The following is a 25998-nucleotide window of genomic DNA, read 5'->3' on the forward strand; positions in this document are numbered from 1 at the left end:
CGTCATATAAATAAGCTACGGCCGAAATAATGCGGCTCAGAGATGTCCGACTTTCGCCATAAATTAAAGGCCTTCAAACACTTTGAAAAAATTGGTTAAATCAGGCTACCCTCGGCAAAAGCAAAGATAAAGAGCCTCGATAGAATCAGCCCTTGAATAATTTAGAGGCTTCGATAACATCAGCCTTTGAAAAACCTCAAGAGGTATTCGATTATGTTTACACAAACAAATTACTAATAAGGTTCCGATTCGTCGAACCTTCAAAAAACCCAACGGGTACAAAAAAAAACCATGCTAAGGCATAGATAAATTTTCACTAAGTCTTTTAGCCTACAAGAGGAAAAACTTATCGCGTCTTTAGAGGCCGAATTGGCCCAACTTAAAGAGCCTAAGGGCCAACTTAAAAGAGCCTAAGGGCCAAAATATATAGGGTTCGAGACCTTGCTCTCACTCAACTCAGACTCAAGAGTCCCGACATCCCGAGCTCGCATCAAATCAATTTAAGCTTAGCTCGAGGATTAACTAAAACCTTAAGAGGTATTATGTTGATCAATAAAAAAACCTAAGGGTTTATTATGTTCTGAGTCTAGTATTCGGACTGATCATTCAAGTTATACAATAAAGTTTTTCACAAATGAAGACGAAACAGAATTCAACACAAATTGAAGATAAAGCAAAGAGGTTCTTTATATTCATAAGAGATGTTCTACAAAGTATATTTACAACACCCACAAGGGGTCCTTGCAAAAAAACATTGAAACAAAAAAAAAAGAAACCTAAACCTACTCTGGGGCCACATCTTTAGCAACTGCATCTTCGGGAGCTACATCTTCAGGAGCCTCATCCTCGGGGACTTCATCTTCGTCTCCTCTGCTCTCGGAGCCACTGGCTAAACCCTCGTCATCAGAAAGCAAATCGGCAGCCTCTTCTTCCGAAGTTTTGCCTTTTCAATATCGGCTGAGAGATCGAAGCCGCGAGCATGCACCTCCTCGAGGGTTTCTCTCCGAGACTGTCGCCTGGCATGGTCAAGTGCGCATGATAGCTTAACTTCGGCCGCAGCATAGATATCCTTTGCCCGGGTGTTAGCTCATTCAGCGTCAGCTCGGTACGAAGATATAAATCCTTCACACTTTGAAGTTGGCGTTCGACTGAAGCCAGCTGCTCCCAAAGAGTATCTTTCTCCGAGGCGAGACGGTCCATGCCTTGCCTCCACCCTAGGGTCTCGACCTCTTTCACCTTAAGCTCCTCTCGGAGCTGCTCCACCAGCTCGCCCTTTTGTTGAGCCTGCAAAGTTAAAGTGTTAGCCAACCAATCGGACAAATGCATAACAAAACTCCGAAGGGTATGTTACCTTTTCGAAAAGCTCGGTCCGTTCTTGACGAGCCTCCACCAGTTCAGCTCGAAGGTCACTGATCTCTCCCTCATTTTTGACATAGAGGATCTTAAGGCCATCCCTCTCTTCCGAGAGCTTCTTGAGCTCGGCCTTACATCGAGCAAGCTCGGCTCGGGACTTGGAGAATGCTTCTCGATGAAGCGTCACAGCCTTCACAAAAAAGGAAAAGTTAGACTCTGAGTAACAAGGATAAAGCGCATGCGTAATTTTAAAGGACAAAAACTTACTTGTTCGAAGAGCCGATGGGCCTCATCAAAAATAAAAAAAGCATCTGGATCGGGACCATCTTCGATCCCTACAAGGCACTCTCGAAAGATATCGTGCCCTTCGTGGCTCATCCCCACATCAGGAGTTCTCATGTTTATATCATCTCGGAACTGCCCCTTAGAGAACTCAGGACCAGGCGGCGACTCATCCACATTAATTGCCCTAAGTGATCCGCTCGGGGTATTCTCCTCTCTTTGAAGGGCCTCGGGCCGGGCCCATCGGTCTCACCCTCCAAATGACCTCCAAGATGAGGTGCTCTTTTGCTGCCCGATGGCTCGGGGACTTTATTCGAACTCCCCCCGGAAATTTCTTCAGTCCTGGAATGAACAGCATCAGCCATCATCGGTTCGGAAGGCTTCAAAGCGTTAGTGCTTCCTCTTTTTCGAACTACCAACAAACAGTCGTTGTCCTCCCTCTCTTCCTCCTCATCCCTAAGGCGTTGGGCCGTTCCTAGAGATAGGGCCACAGTATCGGCCTTAGGCTTACGGGCCTTGCTTTTCTTTGGCTTCGGAGAATTTACAGGCGACCCCTTCTTCCTTTTCTTTTCTTTAGAAGACTTGGGATCTCTTCTTCACCGGGGAGGGGGGGACGGGGGGAAGGGCGGCTGCATAGCAACGACGTCTCCGAGGCCTGCATAAAGACAAAGCAAGTATTTCTCTGAGAAGCACAAATAAGCAAACAAGAGGACTCACCATGGTTTTTAGCTTCCCATCGACCTTTGGCCAAGTCATGCCAGCTGCGCTCCGCGTACGAAGAAGTGGAGACCGGCTTCCGGACCCAACCTTCAAGGTCTGGGACCGCACCAGGAAACCAAGCAACAGCTACACCATCGGAAAGGGGTTAGACCGAGAAAAAAGATGAAGTCGAGAAAGAAAATAAAAAACAGGGCATAAAGTCATTATCGATAAACGTGTACTTACGTTTCATATTCCTTTCTTCGAGAAATGGCATCCTCTCAGCAGGAATCAGATCGGAAGTCCTGACTCAGACAAATCGGCTCATCCACCCTCGATCTTTGTCTTCATCGATGCTAGAGAAGAGAGATTTCGTGGATCGGCGTTGCAGCTTTATTAGGCCACCTCGATAGAGACGAAGACTGTATAGCCTGATCAGATGATCGAGGGTAAAAGGCATTCCCTCGACCTATTTTGAGAAGAATTTGGTCAGATTGACGATGCGCCAAAATGAAGGATATATCTGGCCAAGCTTCACTTGGTATTGTTTGAAAAAATCAAGAATAACTGGATTACTGGGACACAGAGCTGGATCGACAGGGCCCAGCGTGAATGGGTAGGTGTACACGCTTAAGTACCCTGCTTTGTGAGTAGTGATGTCCTCTTCGGGGGAAGGGATCACTACATCTTTGTTCTCCCAGTTGTAGTCTTTTTTCACCTGCTGGAGCTCGTCTTTGGTTATCAAACAAATATATTGAGACATGGGCTCACATTGGCCTGGTGTCGATACAGGTTTATCGATTTTGAAATCTGAGGTTGTTTCACACGGCGGGGGAATACACTCCTCGATACGAGGTGGCACCACCGTTTTACTTCTGGCCAGTCGCGATGATGAAGAGGCTTTTTCTTTTTGGGGAACAAATTTGGATGTTTTAGCCATTATGGTGTAGAAATTCAAAGAGAAAGGATTGATGATGAAGTAAGGGCAAATTAAAGAGAAGAATGAACTCAGAGAAGTTGAAGGAGCTAATGAGATTTTGAAAACAACTAGAGAAATAAAGTTTGCAAAAGTTGTGAAGTTGGCCTATTTATAGAGGTCACTTAAGCGTATTGGGGAAGCCAAATAGCTGACCGTCAGCTGCCTCCAATTAATGTCTTTGGGAACTGCACGAAAGCGACCTTTCAGTCACTTCAGCCGCTGACATCAGGACATTGACATTGGGGCCGAGGCGTTGGAGCCTCGAAGATCAAATTGTTTCTTATCGACCTACTCTAAGAAACGCGGGGACTATCTGTATACAGTCAAGATCGTCTGCCTTCGATCTACAGGCTCGAGGGGTTGCCTTAAGCCCGAGTTCAGGCAAGGTCAAGTTCGAGCCCGATGGATCGGTCTCGAGTCGAAAATAGGATGCAAGGCCTGAGGTTCGAAGTGCGATGAATACCGAAGTCGAGTACGCTCGACCTCGAAATAATGTCGTTATGGATTTCTAACAGAATGAGCGAGATTCCTGCCACGTCCCCAAGATCATGGCGCAAATCCTAGAATAGAATTGTACGATTCCGTACTAGGCGGTTAGACAGTTGTACCAATAATATTCCTTACTGTAAATAGAAATGTACCTTATTTAGGGTTTCCCTATTATATAAAGGCAACCCCAATTATTTGTAACATCATTTAATCATTGGCAAAGAATATACTATCTTACTTTTTCTGGCTCATTGTTCATTAGAACTGTCTTTCTCTTTACTGTTCTTATATTATTATTCTTGGTCCATCTCGAGGTCACTGAGCTCGAGGTCGATACTGCTAAACAACACTGGTTTGATTCACTTATTTTATGATTCTACCTCATACTTGATTATTAATTGGTATTGAATTAAATCACATTTCTTTAAAACCACAAATCAAATTTAATTGTTACTCATATTTTCGAGGTAAACAGGTTCATTTCCGGAAGTTGCATGTTTCTGTTACGGCTGTCTTCAGGGACGCCACATTAGTTTACATAACTATGACAGCAATGGATATCAAAGGTATTTCACTCGTTGATTTATATAACAAGTCTGGTAAGATACACCTTGCAAGTTCTTAATGGATACAAAACTATGCTACATAACCACAACTATATGTCCTATTCATTGTTGATCTACCAGCCAACATAAATTGCCACCCACCAGCTATTTGATACTAGGAGCCATTATCAGTCTTCCAACAGCCGCCCTGTGTTTCCGCATGCAAGGAACTTGCCAATACAGCACGACTGGGCCACACCACTGCACAGTGCATAGAAAATTTTGGTTTTGAAGGCTCGTGCTATCTAAGAACAGGAGAATCAGGCTGCTGGGGCACATCATTTGAGTTTGAATATCATGTATCTTTTGCTCAATCGATTGGGATATGCAGGATATCTTGGGCTCGCTCCTCTTCCTGTTCAGTGCCTAATATATGCGAGTCCATCAAGTTGGAACGCTATGAACCCCTCACATGTTTTGTCATTGCAGTTTTGAATCATGACTATGGCAAGCAGAATTCCTGGGGCTATGTTCATGCTGAAAAGGGTCATCACTACAATGGACAGAACTCAATCTTGGAGAAAAGTTCCAACCGCTAGCATGTTCCAGCTCATGATCAACTGTTCTCATATTGACCTCCTCTTTCAGCTTCATGAAGTACATCGATGACCAGTAATCCTTTGCTAAATTCTTTTTATGTCCACAAGAAAGATGATTGAATAAGAGTAGATGAATTAAAACAGTAAGACAGGGAAGGAGGGATAGAAGGAGCAGAATTAACGTAATGCACAGTACCATAGCAATCAAGCAAGTAATAATTTAGAAGGTAAAAGACCAACCAGTTTCATCAGCTGCATCAGTTCACCTAGAGTATTTTTGAAGAGATCAGCGTGGGAGAGATCATTAGTACTCAAAATTTCTTGCCGAATTCTATGAGAAATGTTCACCTCCATTGGTGCTCCTATAGGTGTGTAATGAGCAAATGCAAGTCAAAAAAGCTTCAAATTTAAGCACGAGCATAATTTCCCGAAACAGAACTAAGTAGAAGAATCAAAGTGTATAGTTTACCACGAAAACCCTGAAGAGAAGATAAAATGACCATCAAAGTTGAATCATATAAGAATCGACCATACCTGCAGCTATATACTTCTCTATTATGTGGCGTGCCATGTAAATTCTCCTAACTGGATCTTGAATAGGAATTTTATCAAACTGTTGCACTTCATCATAGAAATGGACACTCTCCCCAGCCAAACAACTATAATGTGAACAAAGTTTAAAAAATGGGTCTGTTACTGTGTGGATGAGAAGTAAATTTCAGCGCTCACAGGGTTGATTCCCTGTCTGACAGAGCTTATCATTAGAAAAGATGGTCTGATTTCGTCTGTGATTTTATGTCACAAACATTTTATATTTTTTTAATATTCAATTATGTTAAATCAAGGACAAAAGACAGGACCATGCATCTTCTCTCTTTTACATGATAAGCTGATCCATGTACACAGCACAAAGATATGATGCTATTTTTGCAAAAGGAGAAAGAATAAAACCTGTCTGCAAATTCCATGAAGGACTGCCGGAACCTTCGGTTCAGCAGGAGCTTATCCAAAGGTTCATTTGGATCTATAATGCTTATCGGTTCCCTCTGTAGAAGAATCCCACTATCATGTATGCCTAATGCCTGGCTCATTGTCTTGTACTCCTTATGATCCTTCTTCCTCAAGCTCATAAGTGAGATAAGAGGTTGAGAAATTGAGAAAGAGAAGAATGCCAGCACAAGGACACTTGTCTGTTGAAATAACAAGAGAAAGCTGTGGGCAATCCACAAATAATTCTGGCACCCACATATTAATAAAGTAGCACAAGATCAGGAAATTGTACCATAACCAATAGCAAAAATCTAGAGGCAATTTCTAGCCATGATATATCCTCGCGAACTTCATTCATAACATAAGCAGCCACCCAAATTCCTTGAGACAGAAAACAGACAGTGATATCAGCAAAAGAAATAATTCTTGGGAAATGTCTAAGACGAAAAATCATTTTTGATCTATTATGCTTTGAACTACAAGTGAATGTGGAAGCAGACATAGATGAAAGCCATAAAATATGTATTTGAATAAAGCATGATGTAACAAAACACATGAATATTACTAAAAAACAAGTTATGATATTACAGAGGCTTACTTTTTATGGCTTCGTATATTACTTAAAAAGAAAGAACCACAGAACCTTATAGCAATAATCTCTGAACTATTTAACGATAATCACGAACTTGAGGCCAATCAGATTCCTTTCAGCCCATAAGATTTAGTAACTGAGCACCATCACATGACAGAATGGCAGAGAGGGAAAGCACCTCTGGACATTTACTGGGATATATGTAGCTAGAGACAATACCATGCTTCACGATGTTAGAATATTGCGAAAAATTATCCCTCAACCTTTATACAAATGCTTCAGAAGTCCCATGCTCTAGTAGTGCTATCTTGGCACTTGTTGGGTGTTCAGTTCGAAGGCGAATAGTCAGGATCAGGCGTGCATAAGGCTAGAAAAGTGAGTAGTTCTTTGCAGCCAAGTTGACCTCATCTGTAGCATCATTGTCTTTCTTTGCATCTTCTTTCAAGTATGGAAAATACATTTTGCGTGGTACTATTAACAAAGAGGAAACTATGAAGCAACTGCTTTGAGGGTTTCTTATGATTGCATTTCAACTACCTAAACTCAAGTCCAGGAAGTTGAACATTCGCTGAATGTTGAAAGCAGTATCTAAGCATCCTTGCGGCGGATGCTATGCGTTATTCTAAGCTGTAGTTTGAAAAACCAAGTAAAACATTGCCATAATATATTGTTACTGGATGACTGTCATAAATGTCAGAGATGCAGTGATTGAAAAATATTGAGAAATTGTAGGTGTGCATCTGAAGGGGAGCCTTGGCGTAACTGGTAAAGTTGTTGCCATGTGACCAGGAGGTCACGGGTTCGAGCCGTGGAAACAGCCTCTTGCAAAAATGCAGGGTAAGGCTGCATACGATAGACCCTTGTGGTCCGGCCCTTCCCCGGAGCATAGCGGGAGCTTAGTGCACCGGGCTGCCCTTTGTAGGTGTGCATCTGGTCACATAGAATGGACAGTACATGCATGTTTGTGAGCAAGATATCCAAGTCCAACAAAAAAATATTTCTTTATACGCCCCTGTTCCCTGTCCCATTTTGGTCGCAATTTTTGCCTAATGAGGGTCAATTTGACCAACTTTCGGTGCTCTAATTTTTTTGAAACTAAAATTTCAATATTCCAAAATTACAATAAACGTGTAAGTTGCAATTTTCATCATAATGAAGAAAATATATTAAAAGAATAGTGTAGGGGGCATTGTTTGCTCTTGGAGTAAACAAAGTCTTGCCTATAAGCAAGAGATAACCTACTTCCTTAGAACCAAGCCCAAGCCCCAAAGTCTTGTATTCAAAGCTATAACACAAACTTCATGTGAATTTACATGACCGAGACATTTGCATCCAGAACTTTGGGTCACATCTACTTATAGCTTGTTTAGCCAAGCCAAGCTTCTGGGAAGCCAAAGAACTTTTTTCAAAAAAGCACTTTTTAAAAAATTTGACGTGTTTGGCCAAAATTTAAAAGTGCATGTGCGCAACAACATAAGTATTTTTGCTGATGTTGCGAAGAAGCTACAAGTTTCTGCTTCTTTCGAGAAGCAGAAGCAAAAATTTTGTTTTTTACAAGACAAAATATCCTTACCAAAAAATTATATTCATCAAACTGTCTCTTATATAAGCAAAAATTTATTTTTTTACAAGACAAAATATCCTTACCAAAAAATTATATTCATCAAACTATCTCTCATATAGCCCATATAGCTCTCAAATATAACCAGAACTCTCTTTTCCTCTTCCTTTTTTTGGTTCAACTCTATTTATATTGAACAAAAAGTTTAATATATATATTCTTATTTTATGTTTTAAATTTTGACTAAATAAAAAACTTCAATAAAAGTCTTTCGTAAAAAATGTTTAAAATCATTTCTCTATTTAGATAATACTAACTGTAAAGTGGGTTTTAACCAAATGGTTCATAACCTCGCCTTTGTATTAAAAGAGGTATAAAGCGGCTAACAGTTAACAGACAGATCCTACAGTTGAAGCTTTTGTGGTCTCTGATTCCTACCTCTTATCTGAACCTTGTATATCAAGCTACAATTATTAGCAAATCTTTTCTGAGATTTTAGATAGGATTTTATTTGTAACCAACTGGATATCCATGTTTTGGAATTTGGATTATCACCAACGTGAGGGAAATGCATGAGAAGTAATGTAGATTGTTGTTTCAGTCAACACGGTCAAATTCACGTAGACGACAGAAAGTCAGCCACTTTAACTAACAGTACACCAGCATTAGATACTTTCCTCCTGTGGTTTTTCCTTTATTACAAATACGTCACATAGCATTATCCTGGTGCTTCCAATTGGTGTAAGAATATCTTTACTCTTTAGATGCTTGGACCATATTGGGAAAGTGGTTATTCGAGACTACATAACTCAATTTAACTTCATTCCTCAATATGTTGTTTCAACTTTCACCTACCTGAGCACATGAAGTAAGACAAAGGAAGCATGCCAAGAAGAAAGCCAAAAAAAATGGTTAGAAACAAACCAATGGAAGCTGCAGATACAAGAATTCCTCTCCAAAGGTCTTTGAGTTCATGAAATCTGAATTCCACATGACGCACAGCCCCAGTAAAAGCAATCAAAGCTACAACATATAATGCATGAAGGCCCATAACAGGGATGATCCACACAGTCCCCATGTGACATCGGTTATTTAGAGGCTTTCTTATATGAATAACTACATTAAAGAAACTCTGTATTAATCTCACAAAGGCTTTCTTACATAAATAACTGTAGCAAATGAAGCTTATAATATCAATAGCAGGGATGTTAAGCGGATTGTCAACATTCAGTTTGAATGAGCTAAAATCAGCAAGTTTTCACTTGGTAATAAAAGTCAAAAAATTTGTTCATACACTTGCGCAAAGTTTTGGCATGACTCAATTGTAAGATAGATAACCAAATAGTAAAACGCAAAATTAAATGCATAAAGTAATACAGCTGCAAAAGTGCAGGCAAAAGACAAGGCATACTTCCCATGTGATATCATAATCTATATTATATCCTTTTCAAATTCAAAGAGAGCTACGACCATCGCGGGTCTCATTATTAGAAGCAGACTAAATAAAGTCTTCTGTTTGAATTCATTGAAAGAGCTGCACGAATTGGTTGTTTGTTTCTCTTGATGATTGAATGGATTTTGATTTAACTTTATAAGTCTATTGCATGCTTTGTATGTGTATAGTTTTCAGGTGTGAGTTTGGTAATGTGCACGATCGGCATGTTATATTACAATAACATAATTACAAAATATTTGAATAATTATAATTGCACATGTTCCGTGCGCCAAAGATATCATAGATGCCACTTTCCTTGCTTCTCGTGCAGATTTAATATAAGTATGTCAGAACCTTTAAAAAGCAAGCTTATGCTGCCATGAAGAGGTAAGAAATTGAATCTTGTGTAATTTATATTGGTATATAGTTAGCAAATTACTGATTTATATTTCTTGTGTTTTTGTTCTCATTGAATGGGATATGCACGTCATCACATAATACAAGAACTTAAACATGTGAATGATACCCTTAAGATTTACTTTGCCCTTTTCTTTTTCCTGTCTTTCAATCTTAGACGTGTTAATGTTTAGTTAGTTACTAACTTCTTATGGGGACGCTATTGTTGTAAACATGTATTTAAATAATAATAATAATAATAATAACAATAATAATAATAATAATAATAGGAAATCAGAAAGAAAATAGAGATAGCGACGATGAGAGGGAGGTCATTAATGAAACTTTATGTACTTGGAAAAGAACTCAATTTGAGATAAAAAATTTATATGAACGAATATTAATAGGAATCAAATAGACTCACTACGAGATGAGAGCTGAATCATTAAATAAAACTGACTTAGAACCTTAAAATTAGATTGGAAAAACATGCTAAACTGAGCCAAAAAATAAAATTATCTGAGTTTAAATAAGTTGATTGTTTGTATCTTTGAAGAATCGAGATAAACATATTTTTGTGTGAAACTTATTTGTTTCCAATATTAGGTCACACATACAACAATCTTCTTAAGATATTCCGAATAAAGTCGCAAGCAATCACAATAAGGTACCATGAGGACTTATGTGGACATGATTTCTACCATTATTGAGTTAGCAAAAAAAGATTAACATACATGATTTTCAGGATCTACATTTTTTTCTTTAATTTTTGTTGTATAACTACATATTATTCAATAATATTTATGGGATTTTTTAAAACGGAAAAGGGTCAAATATATCCCTTTACTATTGAAAATTGTTTAAACTTACCCTCCGTTATACTATCAGTATATATATATACCCCTACCGTTATACTATGGTTCAAAATTATCCTTAATTTTGACAGAGAGACACGTGGCAGTCAGGAACAAAAGGCCCAAGCCCAATTTTAAAATACCCATAATTAAAACCCACGGCAAGTTTACCCGTTACCTGACCCATATCATCCACTAGAATAACCCCCTCAATTAAAAAAAAGTTGGTCACCATTATCTTCTTCTTCCTTTCTTCTATCAGTAGTTGCACCACCATTAACAATGGCAATTGAGATACTCCTACTGGAATAGCAGCCAAAGGTTTGTTATAACCAAACTCCTGGACTGTAGAATCATGGTTCAATTCCAGGAATGAACCTCTTATTCACTTCTAATACTTAGAATTAAACGACGGAATAAGGGAAAACCCATCGAAGAACCATAACTATCTGAAGAAGGCATTTGTAATCCAATACACATAACCTTCTACATAATCTTTTCCGTTTAGCCAAATAATACTTCCTCAAAATTAATAAAACAGCTCAACTCAGAATATAACATATCCAGATAAGGGCAATTTACGTAACACCAAACAAGAAAAAGGAAATTAGTTTACAAAAAGAAGAAGGAAGAAAAGCCAGCATGTCTAAGTCCCAATATTGCAATCCTATAAATATCCAAAAGGAAACAAAAATAAAAACAAAAATAAGACTACTCACCATAATTCAACAAAGCTAAGGAACCATTTTAAATGTTTGAACAGTTACAATTTCAAACAAGAACCAAACCCCTCCTCAAATTCAAATAGAAAAATTAACAAAAAACCTCAAGAACGTCCAGATTCAAGCATAAAAACACACCCCCAGATCAAATTCAATTCAAAGAATTAGATTCTAAGAAATAAACCTAAAAATTCTGCAAAAAAAAGAAAAAAAGAAACAAATAAAAAGATTGTAACTTTTGATATCAAGTAATTCTACAATCGATTCTATAAAATTGTAAAATTTTGGAGATTTTATTTGTTACAACTTCTCTGGTGCTAGGAGAAAGGAAGAACAAGAGTTCTTTTTCTTGTTGAGGGTGGTTATTTGAGTGGGGATATGGGTCGGGTAACGGGTAAACTTACGTGTGGTTTTAAATTTTGGGCATTTTAAAATTGGGGTTGGGCCTTTTGCCATGAACTGACACGCTGTTAAAATTAAGGGTACTTTTGAACCAAAGTACAACGGTAGGGGTTTATATACACTGATAGTATAACGGAGGGTAATATTAAATAATTTTCAATAGTAGAGGGATATATTTGGCCCTTTTCCGTTTTTAAAATTGTTTATTCATTGATATAGGGTATACGCACAAAGGGCATACCTTAAAACTAGACTCTAAAAAAATATATCAATATTTCAAGAAAAGAAACTTTAAAGGAGACTTCTTTATAAAGTTCAACTTGGCGAGTCTTACAGGCAGCACTAGCTATCCACGGCAAGAGAATCAGCGAAAGAAAAATATAGGATCTAATTGGTGGCAGACGTCTCCTGAAAGATCATATAAACAAAAAGTTAAGACAATATTAAAAGAGTTTTTCCACGTGGCATGCATTAACAACAGCACGAGAGAGAGAGAGAGAGAGAGAGAGAGTTGGTATACTATTTTAGAGCAACAATTCGTTTCTACAGCTTTTCATTTCTATAGAGCAGGAATTACGTTCAAGATAATCCATTATTCTGTTTTCCTCTGGGGAGCTGCAGGTGGTTAATATTTGAATTTTCTTTCAGGAAAAGTGGGGTTGGAGACTTGGAGTGAGGAGGCTGCACCAATTTACAGTTTTTCAATTGATATTGATGAGGCTACTTGTTACATAATCATCACATCAATCACAAAGAATAGCGGTTGCCGGTTATTTCTTAAAGAGGTCAAACTTACTTCACAAATATATAATATAGTTGGAATATCTGTGTAATACGGCAGCTCAACAGCAAACCAAATCCAAGTGGACCTTCAATCCAGACTGAAAGAAAGGAGGATCAAATGTCATGCAGAATAATCAATCAAGTAAGCACTAGATTAAGGCAAAAGCAAGATATTTTAAGACTAAATCATATTCGGCTACCGTTTGAAGAGTAAATAACCTGCCCAAAGATAGCAAGACCTCCACCAATGTCTCTTTCTGAACTTTAGAAAATTGAGAGCTATCTGCAGAAACCATATGAATAATACACGGTAGTTAAAATATAGTCCCATTAGTGTTTTGGAATATTAAATCAGAGTCTGAAGCATAACACCACATAAGAAGAAACGAAAAGTGGATACCACAATCGACAACAACAGATTGAAGCTTGCTATAACTTGAATTGCCACAAGCCAAAAGCTACTGCCTTTGGGCCTCGGAATCTTGTGAATCAGGTACGGTAATGTCGCTTTCAGGAGAAGTCTACAGAGGAAACTCAAGTGGTTAATACCAACATCCTAAGTAATCTAATGGAAATAAAAGCTAAAGCATTGGATGGATATACATACTAATGAAACTTCAAACAATAATTGAGAACACTAATCATAAAAAGCTCCGGCAAAAGGAAAACTAAAGTGGCTTTACTTCAAGAATAAATACGACAAGGTGACTAGCATTCCGTGAGCATCTTATATGGTGATGGCACACATGTTTTCTAGTAAACGTTACCTTAAATCTTAATACTAGAACACAATCACACACCTTCTCATGCAAAAAAGCATTAAAACATACGGATAAATAATAGAAGGAATGAACTTTAAGCCTGGTTTAGACACTCTAAATCTACTAAGCCTCCTTTTCTCGCACCCTTTACAGTGTACAAAAAGATGGAGCGGATTCCTATTATTTTCCTCAACCCCCTGAGCTTACATCCTACTCTCTATTGTCACCATGCCTCTGGATATGCAAACAGTCTTTGAACACCTACCGCAATGAAGTGGAGAAGGGGAGAAGACTAGAAAAGTTTAGGCAGCACCGTCCTTATAAAGGGGAGAAAGTTAAGAAAAGAAAATGTTCAGGATGTCGATGGGGAGGGACAGGGGGGTAATTCACCAGCCACAGGCCACAGCTCACCTCACCCCTTCTCATTATGCTATATTCCACTTGTTTCCATAATAAACTTTCTTCTTTCATTACTTTTGTTGTTTACTTTTTTATCATTATTAATATTTTACTATGTTAAATATCTTTTGGTATATGACCATTAAATAATACCATCATTTCCATTACACATTCACTACCATTTAAGGGGAAGAGCAAAATCTCAACCTATTAACAGATACTAGCATTACATCCACAAATATATATAAACAAAAAGAATCGAGGACGTTAAAAAAAATCAAATTGGGAAAACCAAAGTCAAAAACCTTAAAGTTGATATTTTTTAAGCACCGTCTTGCCCCGCCACTAGTAAGAGTTCCCCCATGCCCGTCCTGCTAAGACTTTTTGTCCATCACCCCATTGGCATACTAAAAGCCGAAAGAGGACAGGTGAAAGCAAGCAGAATAAGACCATAGCAAGCTGTATTTATCTTTCATTTCCATTTCTTCTACCTATTCAGAAGCAATAGATGATGTAAACACATAAGATTCATATTCTCCTTTCTTCATCCTGCTCAGTCAAAATGATCAAAAAGAAAAAACCAAGTTTGCTTCTTATTCCCGAGTTTGATCTCTTCCATCTCTCTGTCTGGCTCATTGTAACCCATATTTTGTAAACCAAAATAACGTTCACCACAAAATCCCAATTTTTCCTTGAATTCAGCAGAATCTTCATAACGTTAAAGGAAAAAAAATACTACTCCATCTTTCAATTTGTCCAATCGTGCATTCCTATCAGTCAGATACAGCAAGGAAACAACAAACCACAAGTATTTAACTTCACATTTTCCAAAACCAGCTAATACCCATTTGAAATGAGCAAAAAAAGAGACAAACTGGACTACGATATATTAACTAAGCTATTTAACGAAAAAAAGCAGATATTTTAGAATATATGTGCTCACATAAACTTAGAGCCTGATGCATTTTGCTAAAAACTTACAAGATCATGGACACTACGGCAATTGAAAGCGCTACATAATCGCTTGGACACCCTCCTTTGCTAGCACAAGCTGCCATAATTTACTCTCCTATTGTTTGGTTGCTGCCTCTGTAATGCTCATCAACTGTTTGTAGAAATGTCTACCAGAAGAAAAAACTCAATATGTGTTCCATATTGTGTTTTTTAAATTCCTGACTATTAAGATGAGATTAGGGGAGTTGCGATAAATGTTTATATTTTTTTCATTTAACTTGTTGAGAAATGCGAGATATTTATTTTATGGTAAAGTCAATGAAATAGACATAAAACGAGAATTCTGTCAATGGCATTTTCAAAGAATTTGTGTATTTGTCGTAAAGCCACCTCTTTGACGTTTACACGCAATGAAATCGTAAATCACAAATAATGTGTGCATTTTCTTCGACTTTCTTGTTTTGCGAGTATATTAGACGAGAGTCCAAGTTGTTCGCACTGACAATTTTGTTCGCTCAAAAAATGTTACACATCTTACGAGTACAAAACAATATAAATAAATCCCGGGATAATCATAGCAAATCGTAATAATCCGTTGGACCAATTGAAAACATGAAAATAAGAACTCACAATTAGGGGGAGAAGCATTAAAAACCTTTATTGATAATATTTGTTTGGTCTACCTCTCCATGGAGAGGTTCAGAACCTTACAATGGTGTTTTCTCTTCCCATAAGAGGGGTATCTTTTCTCGTTTCTCTCTCCTCTCACTAGTGGTCGAGAAGCAGCCCCCTTTTCTGGGGTTTCCTCTCTTGGTATTTATAGCTGTGAGCTTCGTGAGCTGGCGATAAGTGGCCGTAACCACGTTGAGATCTCGCCTTTTGTATTGGCGCGTAGGCCAGGGCCTTGTCGACCGAGCTAGAGGCGGGTTGAACGTTGTCAATCCTGAGTGTTCGTGCCGTTAATTAATCATGAATTAACTTAAAACGGGATTAGCCTCGTTAATTATCGTGGGATCAGATTTTGACCCATACAGTTAGTCCCTCCGCTTATTGAGGTCGTGTTTCGGCCGAGCTCGATGAGCGGACTTCATCGATTGTGATTTGTAAACAACTCGAATAAGGGAGTCGAATTATTGGCGGCGGTGGCCTTAACCGTTTACACGTTGGAGATAGCTGTAGCCTTTCGTATATTGAGGATGGCCGTAGCCTTTTATATATTGGAGATGGCCGTAGCCTTTTATATATTGAGGATGGCCGTAGCCTTTTATATATTGGAGATGGCCGTGGGGAATGAATATGCGCCGAGTACGTATTTGGTCGTCCAAAATTTTAACGGCGTTCGGCACATTCTTTCGGTGTTCATAGGTCGTAGCGATTGTTCTGACGGCGGTACGCTGGCGGATGGTCGAGAAGCCGCTTTATGGAGCTCGTCATAATGACGCTTGCTGCTACAGAACCGAACCGTTTTGCGGTTGGTCGTGCAGTTAATGATGGCTATTGGGCTTTGCAAAAGCCATTTATGTTGCCTATAAAGGTGGGTTGAGGCATTCATTTCTCATATCTTCATTGTTCATTTGAGAGAGATTCTGAGGAAACTTTGTCTTCTCGCTAATTCATCTTTTCTTTTCTTTTCTTTCCTTCGATTGTGATAACATTTGTTTTCAATAGATTACCAATGGCTGGCAGTTCTTCCCATGGTGTTCTTCCGGTAGATTTTCCGGCAGCTGACGGACCATCTTCGGCGATGGGAGGTGTGGAACAGATGGAGTCCGGCGAAATTCCGTCGGTTGACGAGGTGGTTCCTCGGCCTGGAGTTCCGGCGATTGATTTCACCGTCGACGGTGGAGAAGAACCAGTGGATGAAGCCCCTTTGATGGGGGAAATTGGGATGGCCCGATTGCGGGAACAGGGCGTCGTTCCTACCCATGCAGACATCGTTCTTGCTAGAAGCGAGGAGAGGGTCCACACCGACCATAGGGGATACTGCGTTTTTTACGCCTATCCTTTCAGGTTGGGGTTCAAGATCCCGCTCCCAATGCTGGTGGTGGATTTTTGCCGTTATTACGGGGTGTGCCCAGGTCAGCTCGCTCCTTCCCTCTACAAACTTTTGGCAATGTTTATCAAGTACGCGGAATTGGCCCGTAGGGAGGTTACGCTGCAGCATGTGCTGAGTCTCTACGCTCCTCAGAGAGTCCGTGGTACCATGATTCAGGCGTGCCCACGTGGGTCGAAGGGCCTGGTCATGAGATTGGATGACGAGGTCGAGCCCCGCCCTTTCGAGCACTTCTTTTATATCAGGACCAAGCACCTGGTGGCGGATGCTACTGGGTTCCCAGAGGCTTGGAACCATGCACGTAAGTTTTTTTTATCGGTTGAATCCTATTTTCTTTTCTCCTTTATGATTTGCGCTTATGAGCGTTAACTCTCGCCCTTTTTTTTTGTAGCCGACAGGTCGCCGCCGCCCCCATTGTCTTGGATACGTGAATGGGTCGATGTCGTGCCCCCCCCATACGAGGGGGATACGTACGTGGGCGTCTTTCTGGGAGAGGCATGGCCGTAGGCCCGTAGCAGGTAAAAAATCGATCTTTCCTTCTGTTCTGCTTTGTTTCAGCTTTATTTACTAACCTTGTTTTTTGTGATTAGGGAGGGCACGCCGCGTCAAGGCCCCTCAGTTGGCCTTCCGTCGGCCTGGCGCAGTCGCTCGGCTTACTGCAGCGCCGGTGTCGCGCTCAATACCGAGGGCGGCCTCAGTTGAATCTTCAGCGGTTTCTTCTCCGTCACGGACCCGGCTTCGGGATGAGGAGCCTTCGGGAGTTGCGCGCCATAGAGCGGGATCATCGTCAGAGGGAGAGGAGGAGAGGCCGTCGATGAGGCGTAGGGTCGCATTCACGCCGACTCCTCCTTTGGTGATTAATTTGGATTCTCCACCGGCAGACGTGGAGATGAGTGCTGCTGCGGCGCCTGCCCCTGAGGGCGAACAAACAATGGGGGTTGCCCCGGTTGGCTTAGGCCGTGATGATACCGTCGCTTCGGCGGCTCAATTGGTGGTTCCAGTCGTTGAGACGGGAGGCAGTTCCTCAGCGGCTGCTAAAGTGGGTGAGGATGAGTCCGAATCCGACTTGGATCCCGACGACGTCCGTATGTTTCAGGAAGGCTCTACCAACTCAGCGGTGCGCGCAGAGGGGCGATCTCGCCTTATCGAAGTTCCCACGGAATTGAACCTATTGCTCCAAGGGGAAAACTTGGTGCCGCAGTTCGAGCCGCTATGCTCGGAGGCCGAGAATGCATCGCTGAGGGGCGTTACGGATGTCGGGCTGATGAATGAAGTAGCCGTGATGGGCCTGAGGGTATGTACCATTGCGTTGGATCGTTTCTTCTTTGCCTCAAGTTTGTTCTTTTATCTTGATCGTTGTCTTTGCTTTGCAGTCTTATCTGTTGGAGGTGGAGAGCATCCGTCGAGCCAAAGTCCGCTCGGGGATATTTTTGCGGGCGCTGGAGAAGTATCGCCGCTACCGAGATCAGTGCCGAGAATTGCAAGAGCGCTTGAGGGATGATCCTCGTAGCCGGGCCTTGGTCGAAGAGCTGGCGAGGCGGGATGAGCAGCTTCGCCGAAAGGATGAGGAGCTCGAGGCGGTAAAGAGGGCTGTAGCTGAGGGCGAGCTCCGGGGCCAGGCGAAGGCGGCGGAAGTCACTGCGGCATGGAGCGGGAAGGTGACCGCGCTGGAGGATGAAGTCGCGTTGTTGAAGCTTCAAGTGAGGGACGCCTCGTCGAGGGCCGAGGTGTTGAGGGAAGCTATCCGCGTGCATGAATCCCAGCGGATGTTGGAAAGGGATGCCGCGGCCCTTAGAGAAGCAAGTCTCGAGGAGCGGATTGGTGTCTTCGAGCAGGACGCCCAGGTCATGGCGGACCGAATCACGGCCTTGGAAGAAGAGAATCAGCGGCTACGGGATCAAGCCGCTTCTTCCAGCCAGGCTCGAGAACTTTGGGTCTTTGCCGAGGCCCAACGTGATGTATATAAGAGCTTGTGGGAGGCTGGCGTCGTGACCAAAGCTGCTTTCGAGGGGGCGCGTCAGAAGGCTCGTGAGGCCCGTGCTGACTGTGGTTTTGATGTGGCGACGCCCGAGGCTGACGCTGGTGCAGACGGTGGCGCGGACGGCACCGAGTAAAAAAGATGATGATGCATTTTTTCTCGTCTTGTTCGCCGTTTGGCGTTTAGGTGTTTCTTGTAGTTTTTCTTTTTATTTCTTGTATTGATCGGCCTTGGCCGGGTGTAAGCGGGGATGACCCGCAATTTGACTTTGTAAATATATAAGTTTTCTTGTCTATTGCCTGTCTTGTGCTTGTTTTGTGTCACTGTTTTTCTTTCGTTCTTTAGAGTTTTTGTTGTGCTTTTTGTTGAACGTCGGTGTTGGCGGCCCTAGTCGAATTCAAACCGACGACTTTAGTCGTGATAGACTCGACGGCCTTAGCCACAAAGGCAACTTCGACCGTCGGCGGGTCGTTTATCCGTCGTAGTCGAATCTAGGTCGACTGTTGGCGACGATGGCCTTAGCCATGATATAATTGACGGCCTTAGCCATGTAGGCGACTTCGACTGTCGTCGAGTCGTTTATTAACCTTAGTCGAATCTAGGTCGACTGTTGGCGACGATGGCCTTAGCCATAATATAATTGACGGCCTTAGCCATGTAGGTGACTTCGACTGTCGTCGAGTCGTTTATTCACCTTAGTCGAATCTAGGTCGACTGTTGGCGACGATGGCCTTAGCCATGATATAATTGACGGCCTTAGCCATGTAGGCGACTTCGACTGTCGTCGAGTCGTTTATTCACCTTAGTCGAATCTAGGTCGACTGTTGGCGACGATGGCCTTAGCCATAATATAATTGACGGCCTTAGCCATGTAGGTGACTTCGACTGTCGTCGAGTCGTTTATTCACCTTAGTCGAATCTAGGTCGACTGTTGGCGATGATGGCCTTAGCCATGATATAATTGATGGCCTTACTTTTTCAACTCGGTGCGGGCGAGTCTTGGCCGTTATTTGGGCGATAGCGGCGTTTAGCCTTAGTCCCAGTTCGGACGCGATCGAACTACCGGTCGTGACAGTAAAAAACGCGGCCTTATAGTTTGACCGGGGCCGAACTTTACGCGGCCCGAGTCTTAATTCGAGTTGGGAGAACTTACTTGAATGGCGAGGGTGCCTACCCTGCGCCTCGATTTGTTGGAGGTCGGGCTTTGCTTTCACGGATGAAGGCGTTTGGCCTGAGTTTCGGTTCAACTGTGGTTGAACTTGCTAAAGTTGAGGACGAAGGCGTCCATCCTGGTAGTTCGAGCGAGGTCGAGCTCGTTGGATTTAATGGCGAGGGCACCTAGCCTGAGTCTTGGTTCAACCGTAGTTGAATTTGCTAATGAAGGCGCATAGCGTGTCTTGGTTCAACCGTAGTTGAACTTTTTGGCGAAGGCACATAGCCTTAGTCCCGGTTCAACCGTGGTTGAATTTGCTAATGGAGGCGCATAGCTTGTCTTGGTTCAACCGTAGTTGAACTTTTTGGCGAAGGCACATAGCCTGAGTCCCAGTTCAACCGTAGTCGAACTTGCTAATGAAGGCGCATGGCCTGTCCCGGTTCAACCGTAGTTGAATTTGCTAATGGAGGCGCATAGCCTGTCTTGGTTCAACCGTAGTTGAACTTTTTGGCGAAGGCACATAGCCTGAGTCCCGGTTCAACCGTAGTCGAACTTGCTAATGAAGGCGCATGGCCTGTCTTGGTTCAACCGTAGTTGAATTTGTTGGCGAAGGCGCATAGCCTGACTTGGTTCAACCGTAGTTGAACTTTTTGGCGAAGGCACATAGCCTGAGTCCCGGTTCAACCGTAGTTGAATTTGCTAATGGAGGCGCATAGCCTGTCTTGGTTCAACCGTAGTTGAATTTGTTGGCGAAGGCGCATAGCCTGACTTGGTTCAACCGTAGTTGAACTTTTTGGCGAAGGCACATAGCCTGAGTCCCGGTTCAACCGTAGTTGAATTTGCTAATGGAGGCGCATAGCCTGTCTTGGTTCAACCGTAGTTGAACTTTTTGGCGAAGGCGCATAGCCTGACTTGGTTCAACCGTAGTTGAACTTTTTGGCGAAGGCACATAGCCTGAGTCCCGGTTCAACCGTAGTTGAATTTGCTAATGGAGGCGCATAGCCTGTCTTGGTTCAACCGTAGTTGAATTTGTTGGCGAAGGCGCATAGCCTGACTTGGTTCAACCGTAGTTGAACTTTTTGGCGAAGGCACATAGCCTGAGTCCCGGTTCAACCGTAGTTGAATTTGCTAATGGAGGCGCATAGCCTGTCTTGGTTCAACCGTAGTTGAATTTGTTGGCGAAGGCGCATAGCCTGACTTGGTTCAACCGTAGTTGAACTTTTTGGCGAAGGCACATAGCCTGAGTCCCGGTTCAACCGTAGTCGAACTTGCTAATGAAGGCGCATAGCCTGTCTTGGTTCAACCGTAGTTGAATTTGTTGGCGAAGGCGCATAGCCTGACTTGGTTCAACCGTAGTTGAACTTTTTGGCGAAGGCACATAGCCTGAGTCCCGGTTCAACCGTAGTTGAATTTGCTAATGGAGGCGCATAGCCTGTCTTGGTTCAATCGTAGTTGAACTTTTTGGCGAAGGCGCATAGCTTGAGTCCCGGTTCAACCGTAGTTGAATTTGCTAATGGAGGCGCATAGCTTGTCTTGGTTCAACCGTAGTTGGACTTTTTAGTGAAGGCGCATACCCTATCGTGATTCAACCGTAGTTGAATTTTTTGCGAAGGCACATAGCCTGAGTCCCGGTTCAACTGTAGTTGAACTCATTGGTGAAGTCGTTTAGCCTGAGTCCCGGTTCAATTGCTGTTGAATTTTTTCGGTCTTGATGACGAAGGCAGAGAGCCCGAGTCTCATATGGTGGGTATCGAGTATTGGAACTCGTTTCGGATTCGATACTTTGAGCGGCTTATCCATTGTCTTCCCAACCAGGGTATATAGGCTGTCTTGAGGCGAATCTCGGCTCGAGATATCTCCGTGCCGGTTTCCGACCGGAGCTCGCATGCCTTACAGAGACCTCCCCTTAGGAGAGGAGGGGACTGCTTCTTCTTGCTTGCACTATCTGAGGTTGGAGAGAGAGTGAGGACTTAGATCTTGATTTGGGATCTTCGAGCTCCCTTTCGAGTTTGGCGCTTCTTTTCTTTTGGTCCAGGGAAGAACTACGCGATTTTGCTATGAAATCCCCACAGACGGCGCCAAATTGTTCGCTCAAAAAATGTTACACATCTTACGAGTACAAAACAATATAAATAAATCCCGGGATAATCATAGCAAATCGTAATAATCCGTTGGACCAATTGAAAGACATGAAAATAAGAACTCACGATTAGGGGGAGAAGCATTAGAAACCTTTATTGATAATATTTGTTTGGTCTGCCTCTCTCCATGGAGAGGTTCAGAGCCTTACAATGGTGTTTTCTCTTTCCATAAGAGGGGTATCTTTTCTCGTTTCTCTCTCCTCTCACTAGTGGTCGAGAAGCAGCCCCTTTTTCTGGGGTTTCCTCTCTTGGTATTTATAGCCGTGAGCTTCGTGAGCTGGCGATAAGTGGCCGTAACCACGTTGAGATCTCGCCTTTTGTATTGGCGCGTAGGCCAGAGCCTTGTCGACCGAGCTAGAGGCGGGTTGAACGTTGTCAATCCTGAGTGTTCGTGCCGTTAATTAATCATGAATTAACTTAAAACGGGATTAGCCTCGTTAATTATCGTGGGATCAGATTTTGACCCATACAAATTTTAATATATTATTTACTTTGTGCAAATTTATGCAATGTATTTTTCATTTTAATCTGTCCTAAGAAGAGTTAGTATATATTTATATAGTCTATATTTAAAAATAGTTTAACTTTAAACTTTCAAGTTACTCATAATGAGATTGATTTATAGCTATACAAATATATATTACTTGTTTTAGAAATAAATTTCAAAAATATTTCTTTTATTTCGTGCTCAGTTAAAATACATCACATAAAATAGGATAGAGGAAATATTAGATTAATTTGATCTAAAACAATTAATCTGTTATAACAAATCAGATACAATAACCTATAAAATAGAACAACAACCTAGTCTATCCAGTTAAATTAATAATTATATAAAAATAGTGTATATTCAGGGACGAAGCTACATAGCTTTAGTGGTCAACTGATCACCCTTCGTCAAAAAATTACACTATATATATAGGTAAAATTTTAGATTTTTGTGGTGTATACATATACTGAACACCTTTTGTCGGAATTTTTTTTACTTCATTCAAGTTTGAACACCGAAAATAAAATTCCTGACTTCCCCAATGTGCATATTGTAAGCCTATATAACTTAGATCCATTATCTAGATGAAAATTAAGCTCGTAGGAGCTGATTGGAGGACATTTGTGGCATTTCAATAAGCTGCGCTGTACGAAGCGCTATGCAAAAACCAGCAATCTCCTTGTTTATAGTTTTACTTTGCTAAGATAATTCAAAAAATAAAAACAACATTGGAACTGATTTCTTGACTAATAATGTAAAACCAAAATAGAGTCATATACTCCCTCTGTTCACTTTTACTTGTTCAATATTCTAAAAATAGATTTACTTCTACTTGTCACTTTTAACATATCAAGAGAAGATAATTTTCTTTTTTCTGTTATACCCACAACATTAATTACTCATTTCAAATCATTTTCTCAAAATCATTAAAAATACATCAATTAATATGGTTATCATAGTAAATTATACACTTAACTTATTATTTTTTAAGGGGCGTAAAAAGTTAAAATGTGACAAGTAAAAATGAACGGAGGGAGTACATGCCAAGGATGATTACTCTACAGCCTAAAATTTTAATAAGAATTGCATCTTCTAGACTCATTATTGCGTTTCACACTGGCTTTCCTTCTAGAAGCGCCACTTGTTTTTATATAAAATCTGTTTACTTTTCTTTTGAAGAAAAAGAATTTTTATTAATGGGACCTAACACTATCACTTTTGTATTTTTAAGTTTTAACCTTTTATATGCTTGTACTTTTAAAACTTAGTCGATAATGCTATACCGACCATAATGACTAATTGAAAAAGCTACTCAGATTAGAGCTTGTAATACCGAAGAAATGTCATATATTTAGACTTGATAAACAAGAATTAAAGAAGCAAAGATCTTTGACGGATCTTTTATACATATCTCATTATATAAGATAATAAGGAGTTTATCATAAAACTCCTTTTAACTTGCGAATCCATTAGTCTTCACGGCAGCATTTGGTGCAGACTGGGGGAACCACCTCTATGTTGCAGTCACAGCAGGCTTTTTGGCATGTGCTCGTGCATGCTGCAAATACCACAAAAAAATAAATATTAAAAGCAAAAATGACAATGTCAAATAAGTAGCAAATACCTACCAAAAGTATTTTTAGAAATTTAGATCTTAAAACATGTCGTGACATTTCTATGACTATAGAAAAATATTATTAAAGAAAAAATAAAAAGTATAAAGTTAAATTTTTTTTAAGTATAAAAAGATTTATTGTTTAAAAAAAATCGACTTAAAAGAAAGAGCGCTATATAAAATAGAAAGGAAATAGAAATATACGAAAGATAATAACATCTAATGCTCGCCCGTGCTGCAGACGGCTGACAACAAGCGGCTTTGGGGAATTAGCTCCAGCTTCAACCTCCACACAAGTTATAGAGGCAACAGAACAAGAATAGAGGCGACTACTAAGAACTTTGCCATGATTTCACCAATCTAAAAATGAAAAACAAACCAGGAAATTGTAGTTTATAGTATTGGAGATATTTTGTTTAATATGACCAGGCTGCTTTTTATATAAAAATGTTGGTGCTCTAAAAAGTAGTAACAGAAAGGGCTCAAGATTGAGTGAATCTCAGACAGAATTTTTTTTTTACCAATATTAACGTATAGATAGACATAAGGACTAAAATTCAAAAATTCAGTTCATTCACACAAGGTAAGTTAGTAAATGCTGCAAACTAGAGCTAGATATGACCAAAATAAACTTTCATAATTATATTTCATCAATCTCTTCTTGAATCATTTTCATACCAGGCAATTTAGTTGACCATTCTATATTTAAAAAAGGGTTGACCAATATTAGGGGTGGCAAAATGGTTAAAAGAAAACAGTTAACCACCCATATTATCAACTAAAAATGGGTTGGATAATGAACTTTTTAAAACGGGTCAAATATGGATAAGAATCATATTATCCATTTAAAAAATGAATAACCAATAGATAATCAATGGGTCTAACTTTTACATGATCCATTATCTAGATAGAAAATTAAGCTCGTAGAAGCTGATTGGAGGACATTTGTGGCATTTCAATAAGTTGCGCTATACGAAGCACTATGCAAAAACCAGCAATCCTTGTTTATATTTTTACTTTGCTAAGATAATTCAAAAAATAAAAACAACATTGGAACTGATTTCTTGACTAATAATGTAAAACCAATATAGAGTCACATACTTCCTCCGTTCACTTTTACTTGTCCAGTATTCTAAAAATAGATTTTCACATTTACTTGTCACTTTTAGCATATCAGAGAAGACAATTTCCTTTTTTTCTGTTATACCCACGACATTAATTATTCATTTCAAATTATTTTATCAAAACAATTAAAAATATACATCAATTAATATGGGTATCATAGTAAATTATACACTTTATTTATTATTTTTAAGGGGCTTAAAAAGTCAATAATATGGCAAGTAAAAGTGAACAGAGGGAGTACTGTTTGACCTAAATATGTTAAAACCTTTTTGATTAAATAAATTAATGATAATAAAGGGGTAAATCTTAGTCAAGCATAATCAAATCTAGATCAAGTGATGAAAGAAATGAACAAGATGAATGATGCTTCCTAGTATGTTGAAATCAAATGAATGCTCATAAGTGTGATAACTTTAAGTGTGCAATCAAACTTAATAAATGCGATTGGTTCGGATAAGAAATAAGGATGAGATGATTGCAGGAATGTGGATCTTTCCCAATATCGAACAATGATACTGATTTTCAGACGTGCAATCAATGAACAAGGTAACCTTTATCTTTTCGCTCAGATGATTCTTTTATAAAGTGTTCTTTTGTCTTCTTTTTTTTGTCCCCCTTTTTCTTCACTGACTCTTCCCATTTATAAGG

At 40.4% G+C, this 25998-nt stretch overlaps 1 protein-coding gene across 1 annotated transcript; it reads right to left on the reverse strand.

Annotated features, from left to right (window-relative positions):
* On the reverse strand, positions 4357 to 15224 carry LOC109233219 (regulator of G-protein signaling 1). Its single transcript, XM_019399004.1, has 11 exons — positions 14823 to 15224; positions 13082 to 13202; positions 12901 to 12964; positions 12695 to 12779; positions 12233 to 12306; positions 9014 to 9205; positions 6229 to 6317; positions 5898 to 6136; positions 5481 to 5605; positions 5187 to 5308; positions 4357 to 5037 (listed from the first exon to the last, which is right to left on the reverse strand). Exons 1-11 carry the CDS (start codon positions 14897 to 14899, stop codon positions 4828 to 4830), a joined length of 1398 nt encoding a protein of 465 aa, XP_019254549.1. The 5' UTR covers positions 14900 to 15224; the 3' UTR covers positions 4357 to 4827.

The sequence above is a fragment of the Nicotiana attenuata genome, chromosome 10 (assembly GCF_001879085.1).
Source record: "Nicotiana attenuata strain UT chromosome 10, NIATTr2, whole genome shotgun sequence".
In the NCBI taxonomy this organism is placed as follows: domain Eukaryota; kingdom Viridiplantae; phylum Streptophyta; class Magnoliopsida; order Solanales; family Solanaceae; genus Nicotiana; species Nicotiana attenuata.

Excerpts from the sequence above, each read along its gene's own strand:
- LOC109233219 (XM_019399004.1), bottom strand. The coding sequence starts at position 14,899 with ATGGCAGCTTGTGCTAGCAAAGGAGGGTGTCCAAGCGATTATGTAGCG. Across the intron at positions 9,206-12,232 it reads GTGGATAGCTAGTGCTGCCT|TTATTCATATAAGAAAGCCT; the intron begins GTAAGACTCGCC and ends TCTTTAATGTAG. Across the intron at positions 6,137-6,228 it reads GATTTTTGCTATTGGTTATG|ACAAGTGTCCTTGTGCTGGC; the intron begins GTACAATTTCCT and ends TTATTTCAACAG.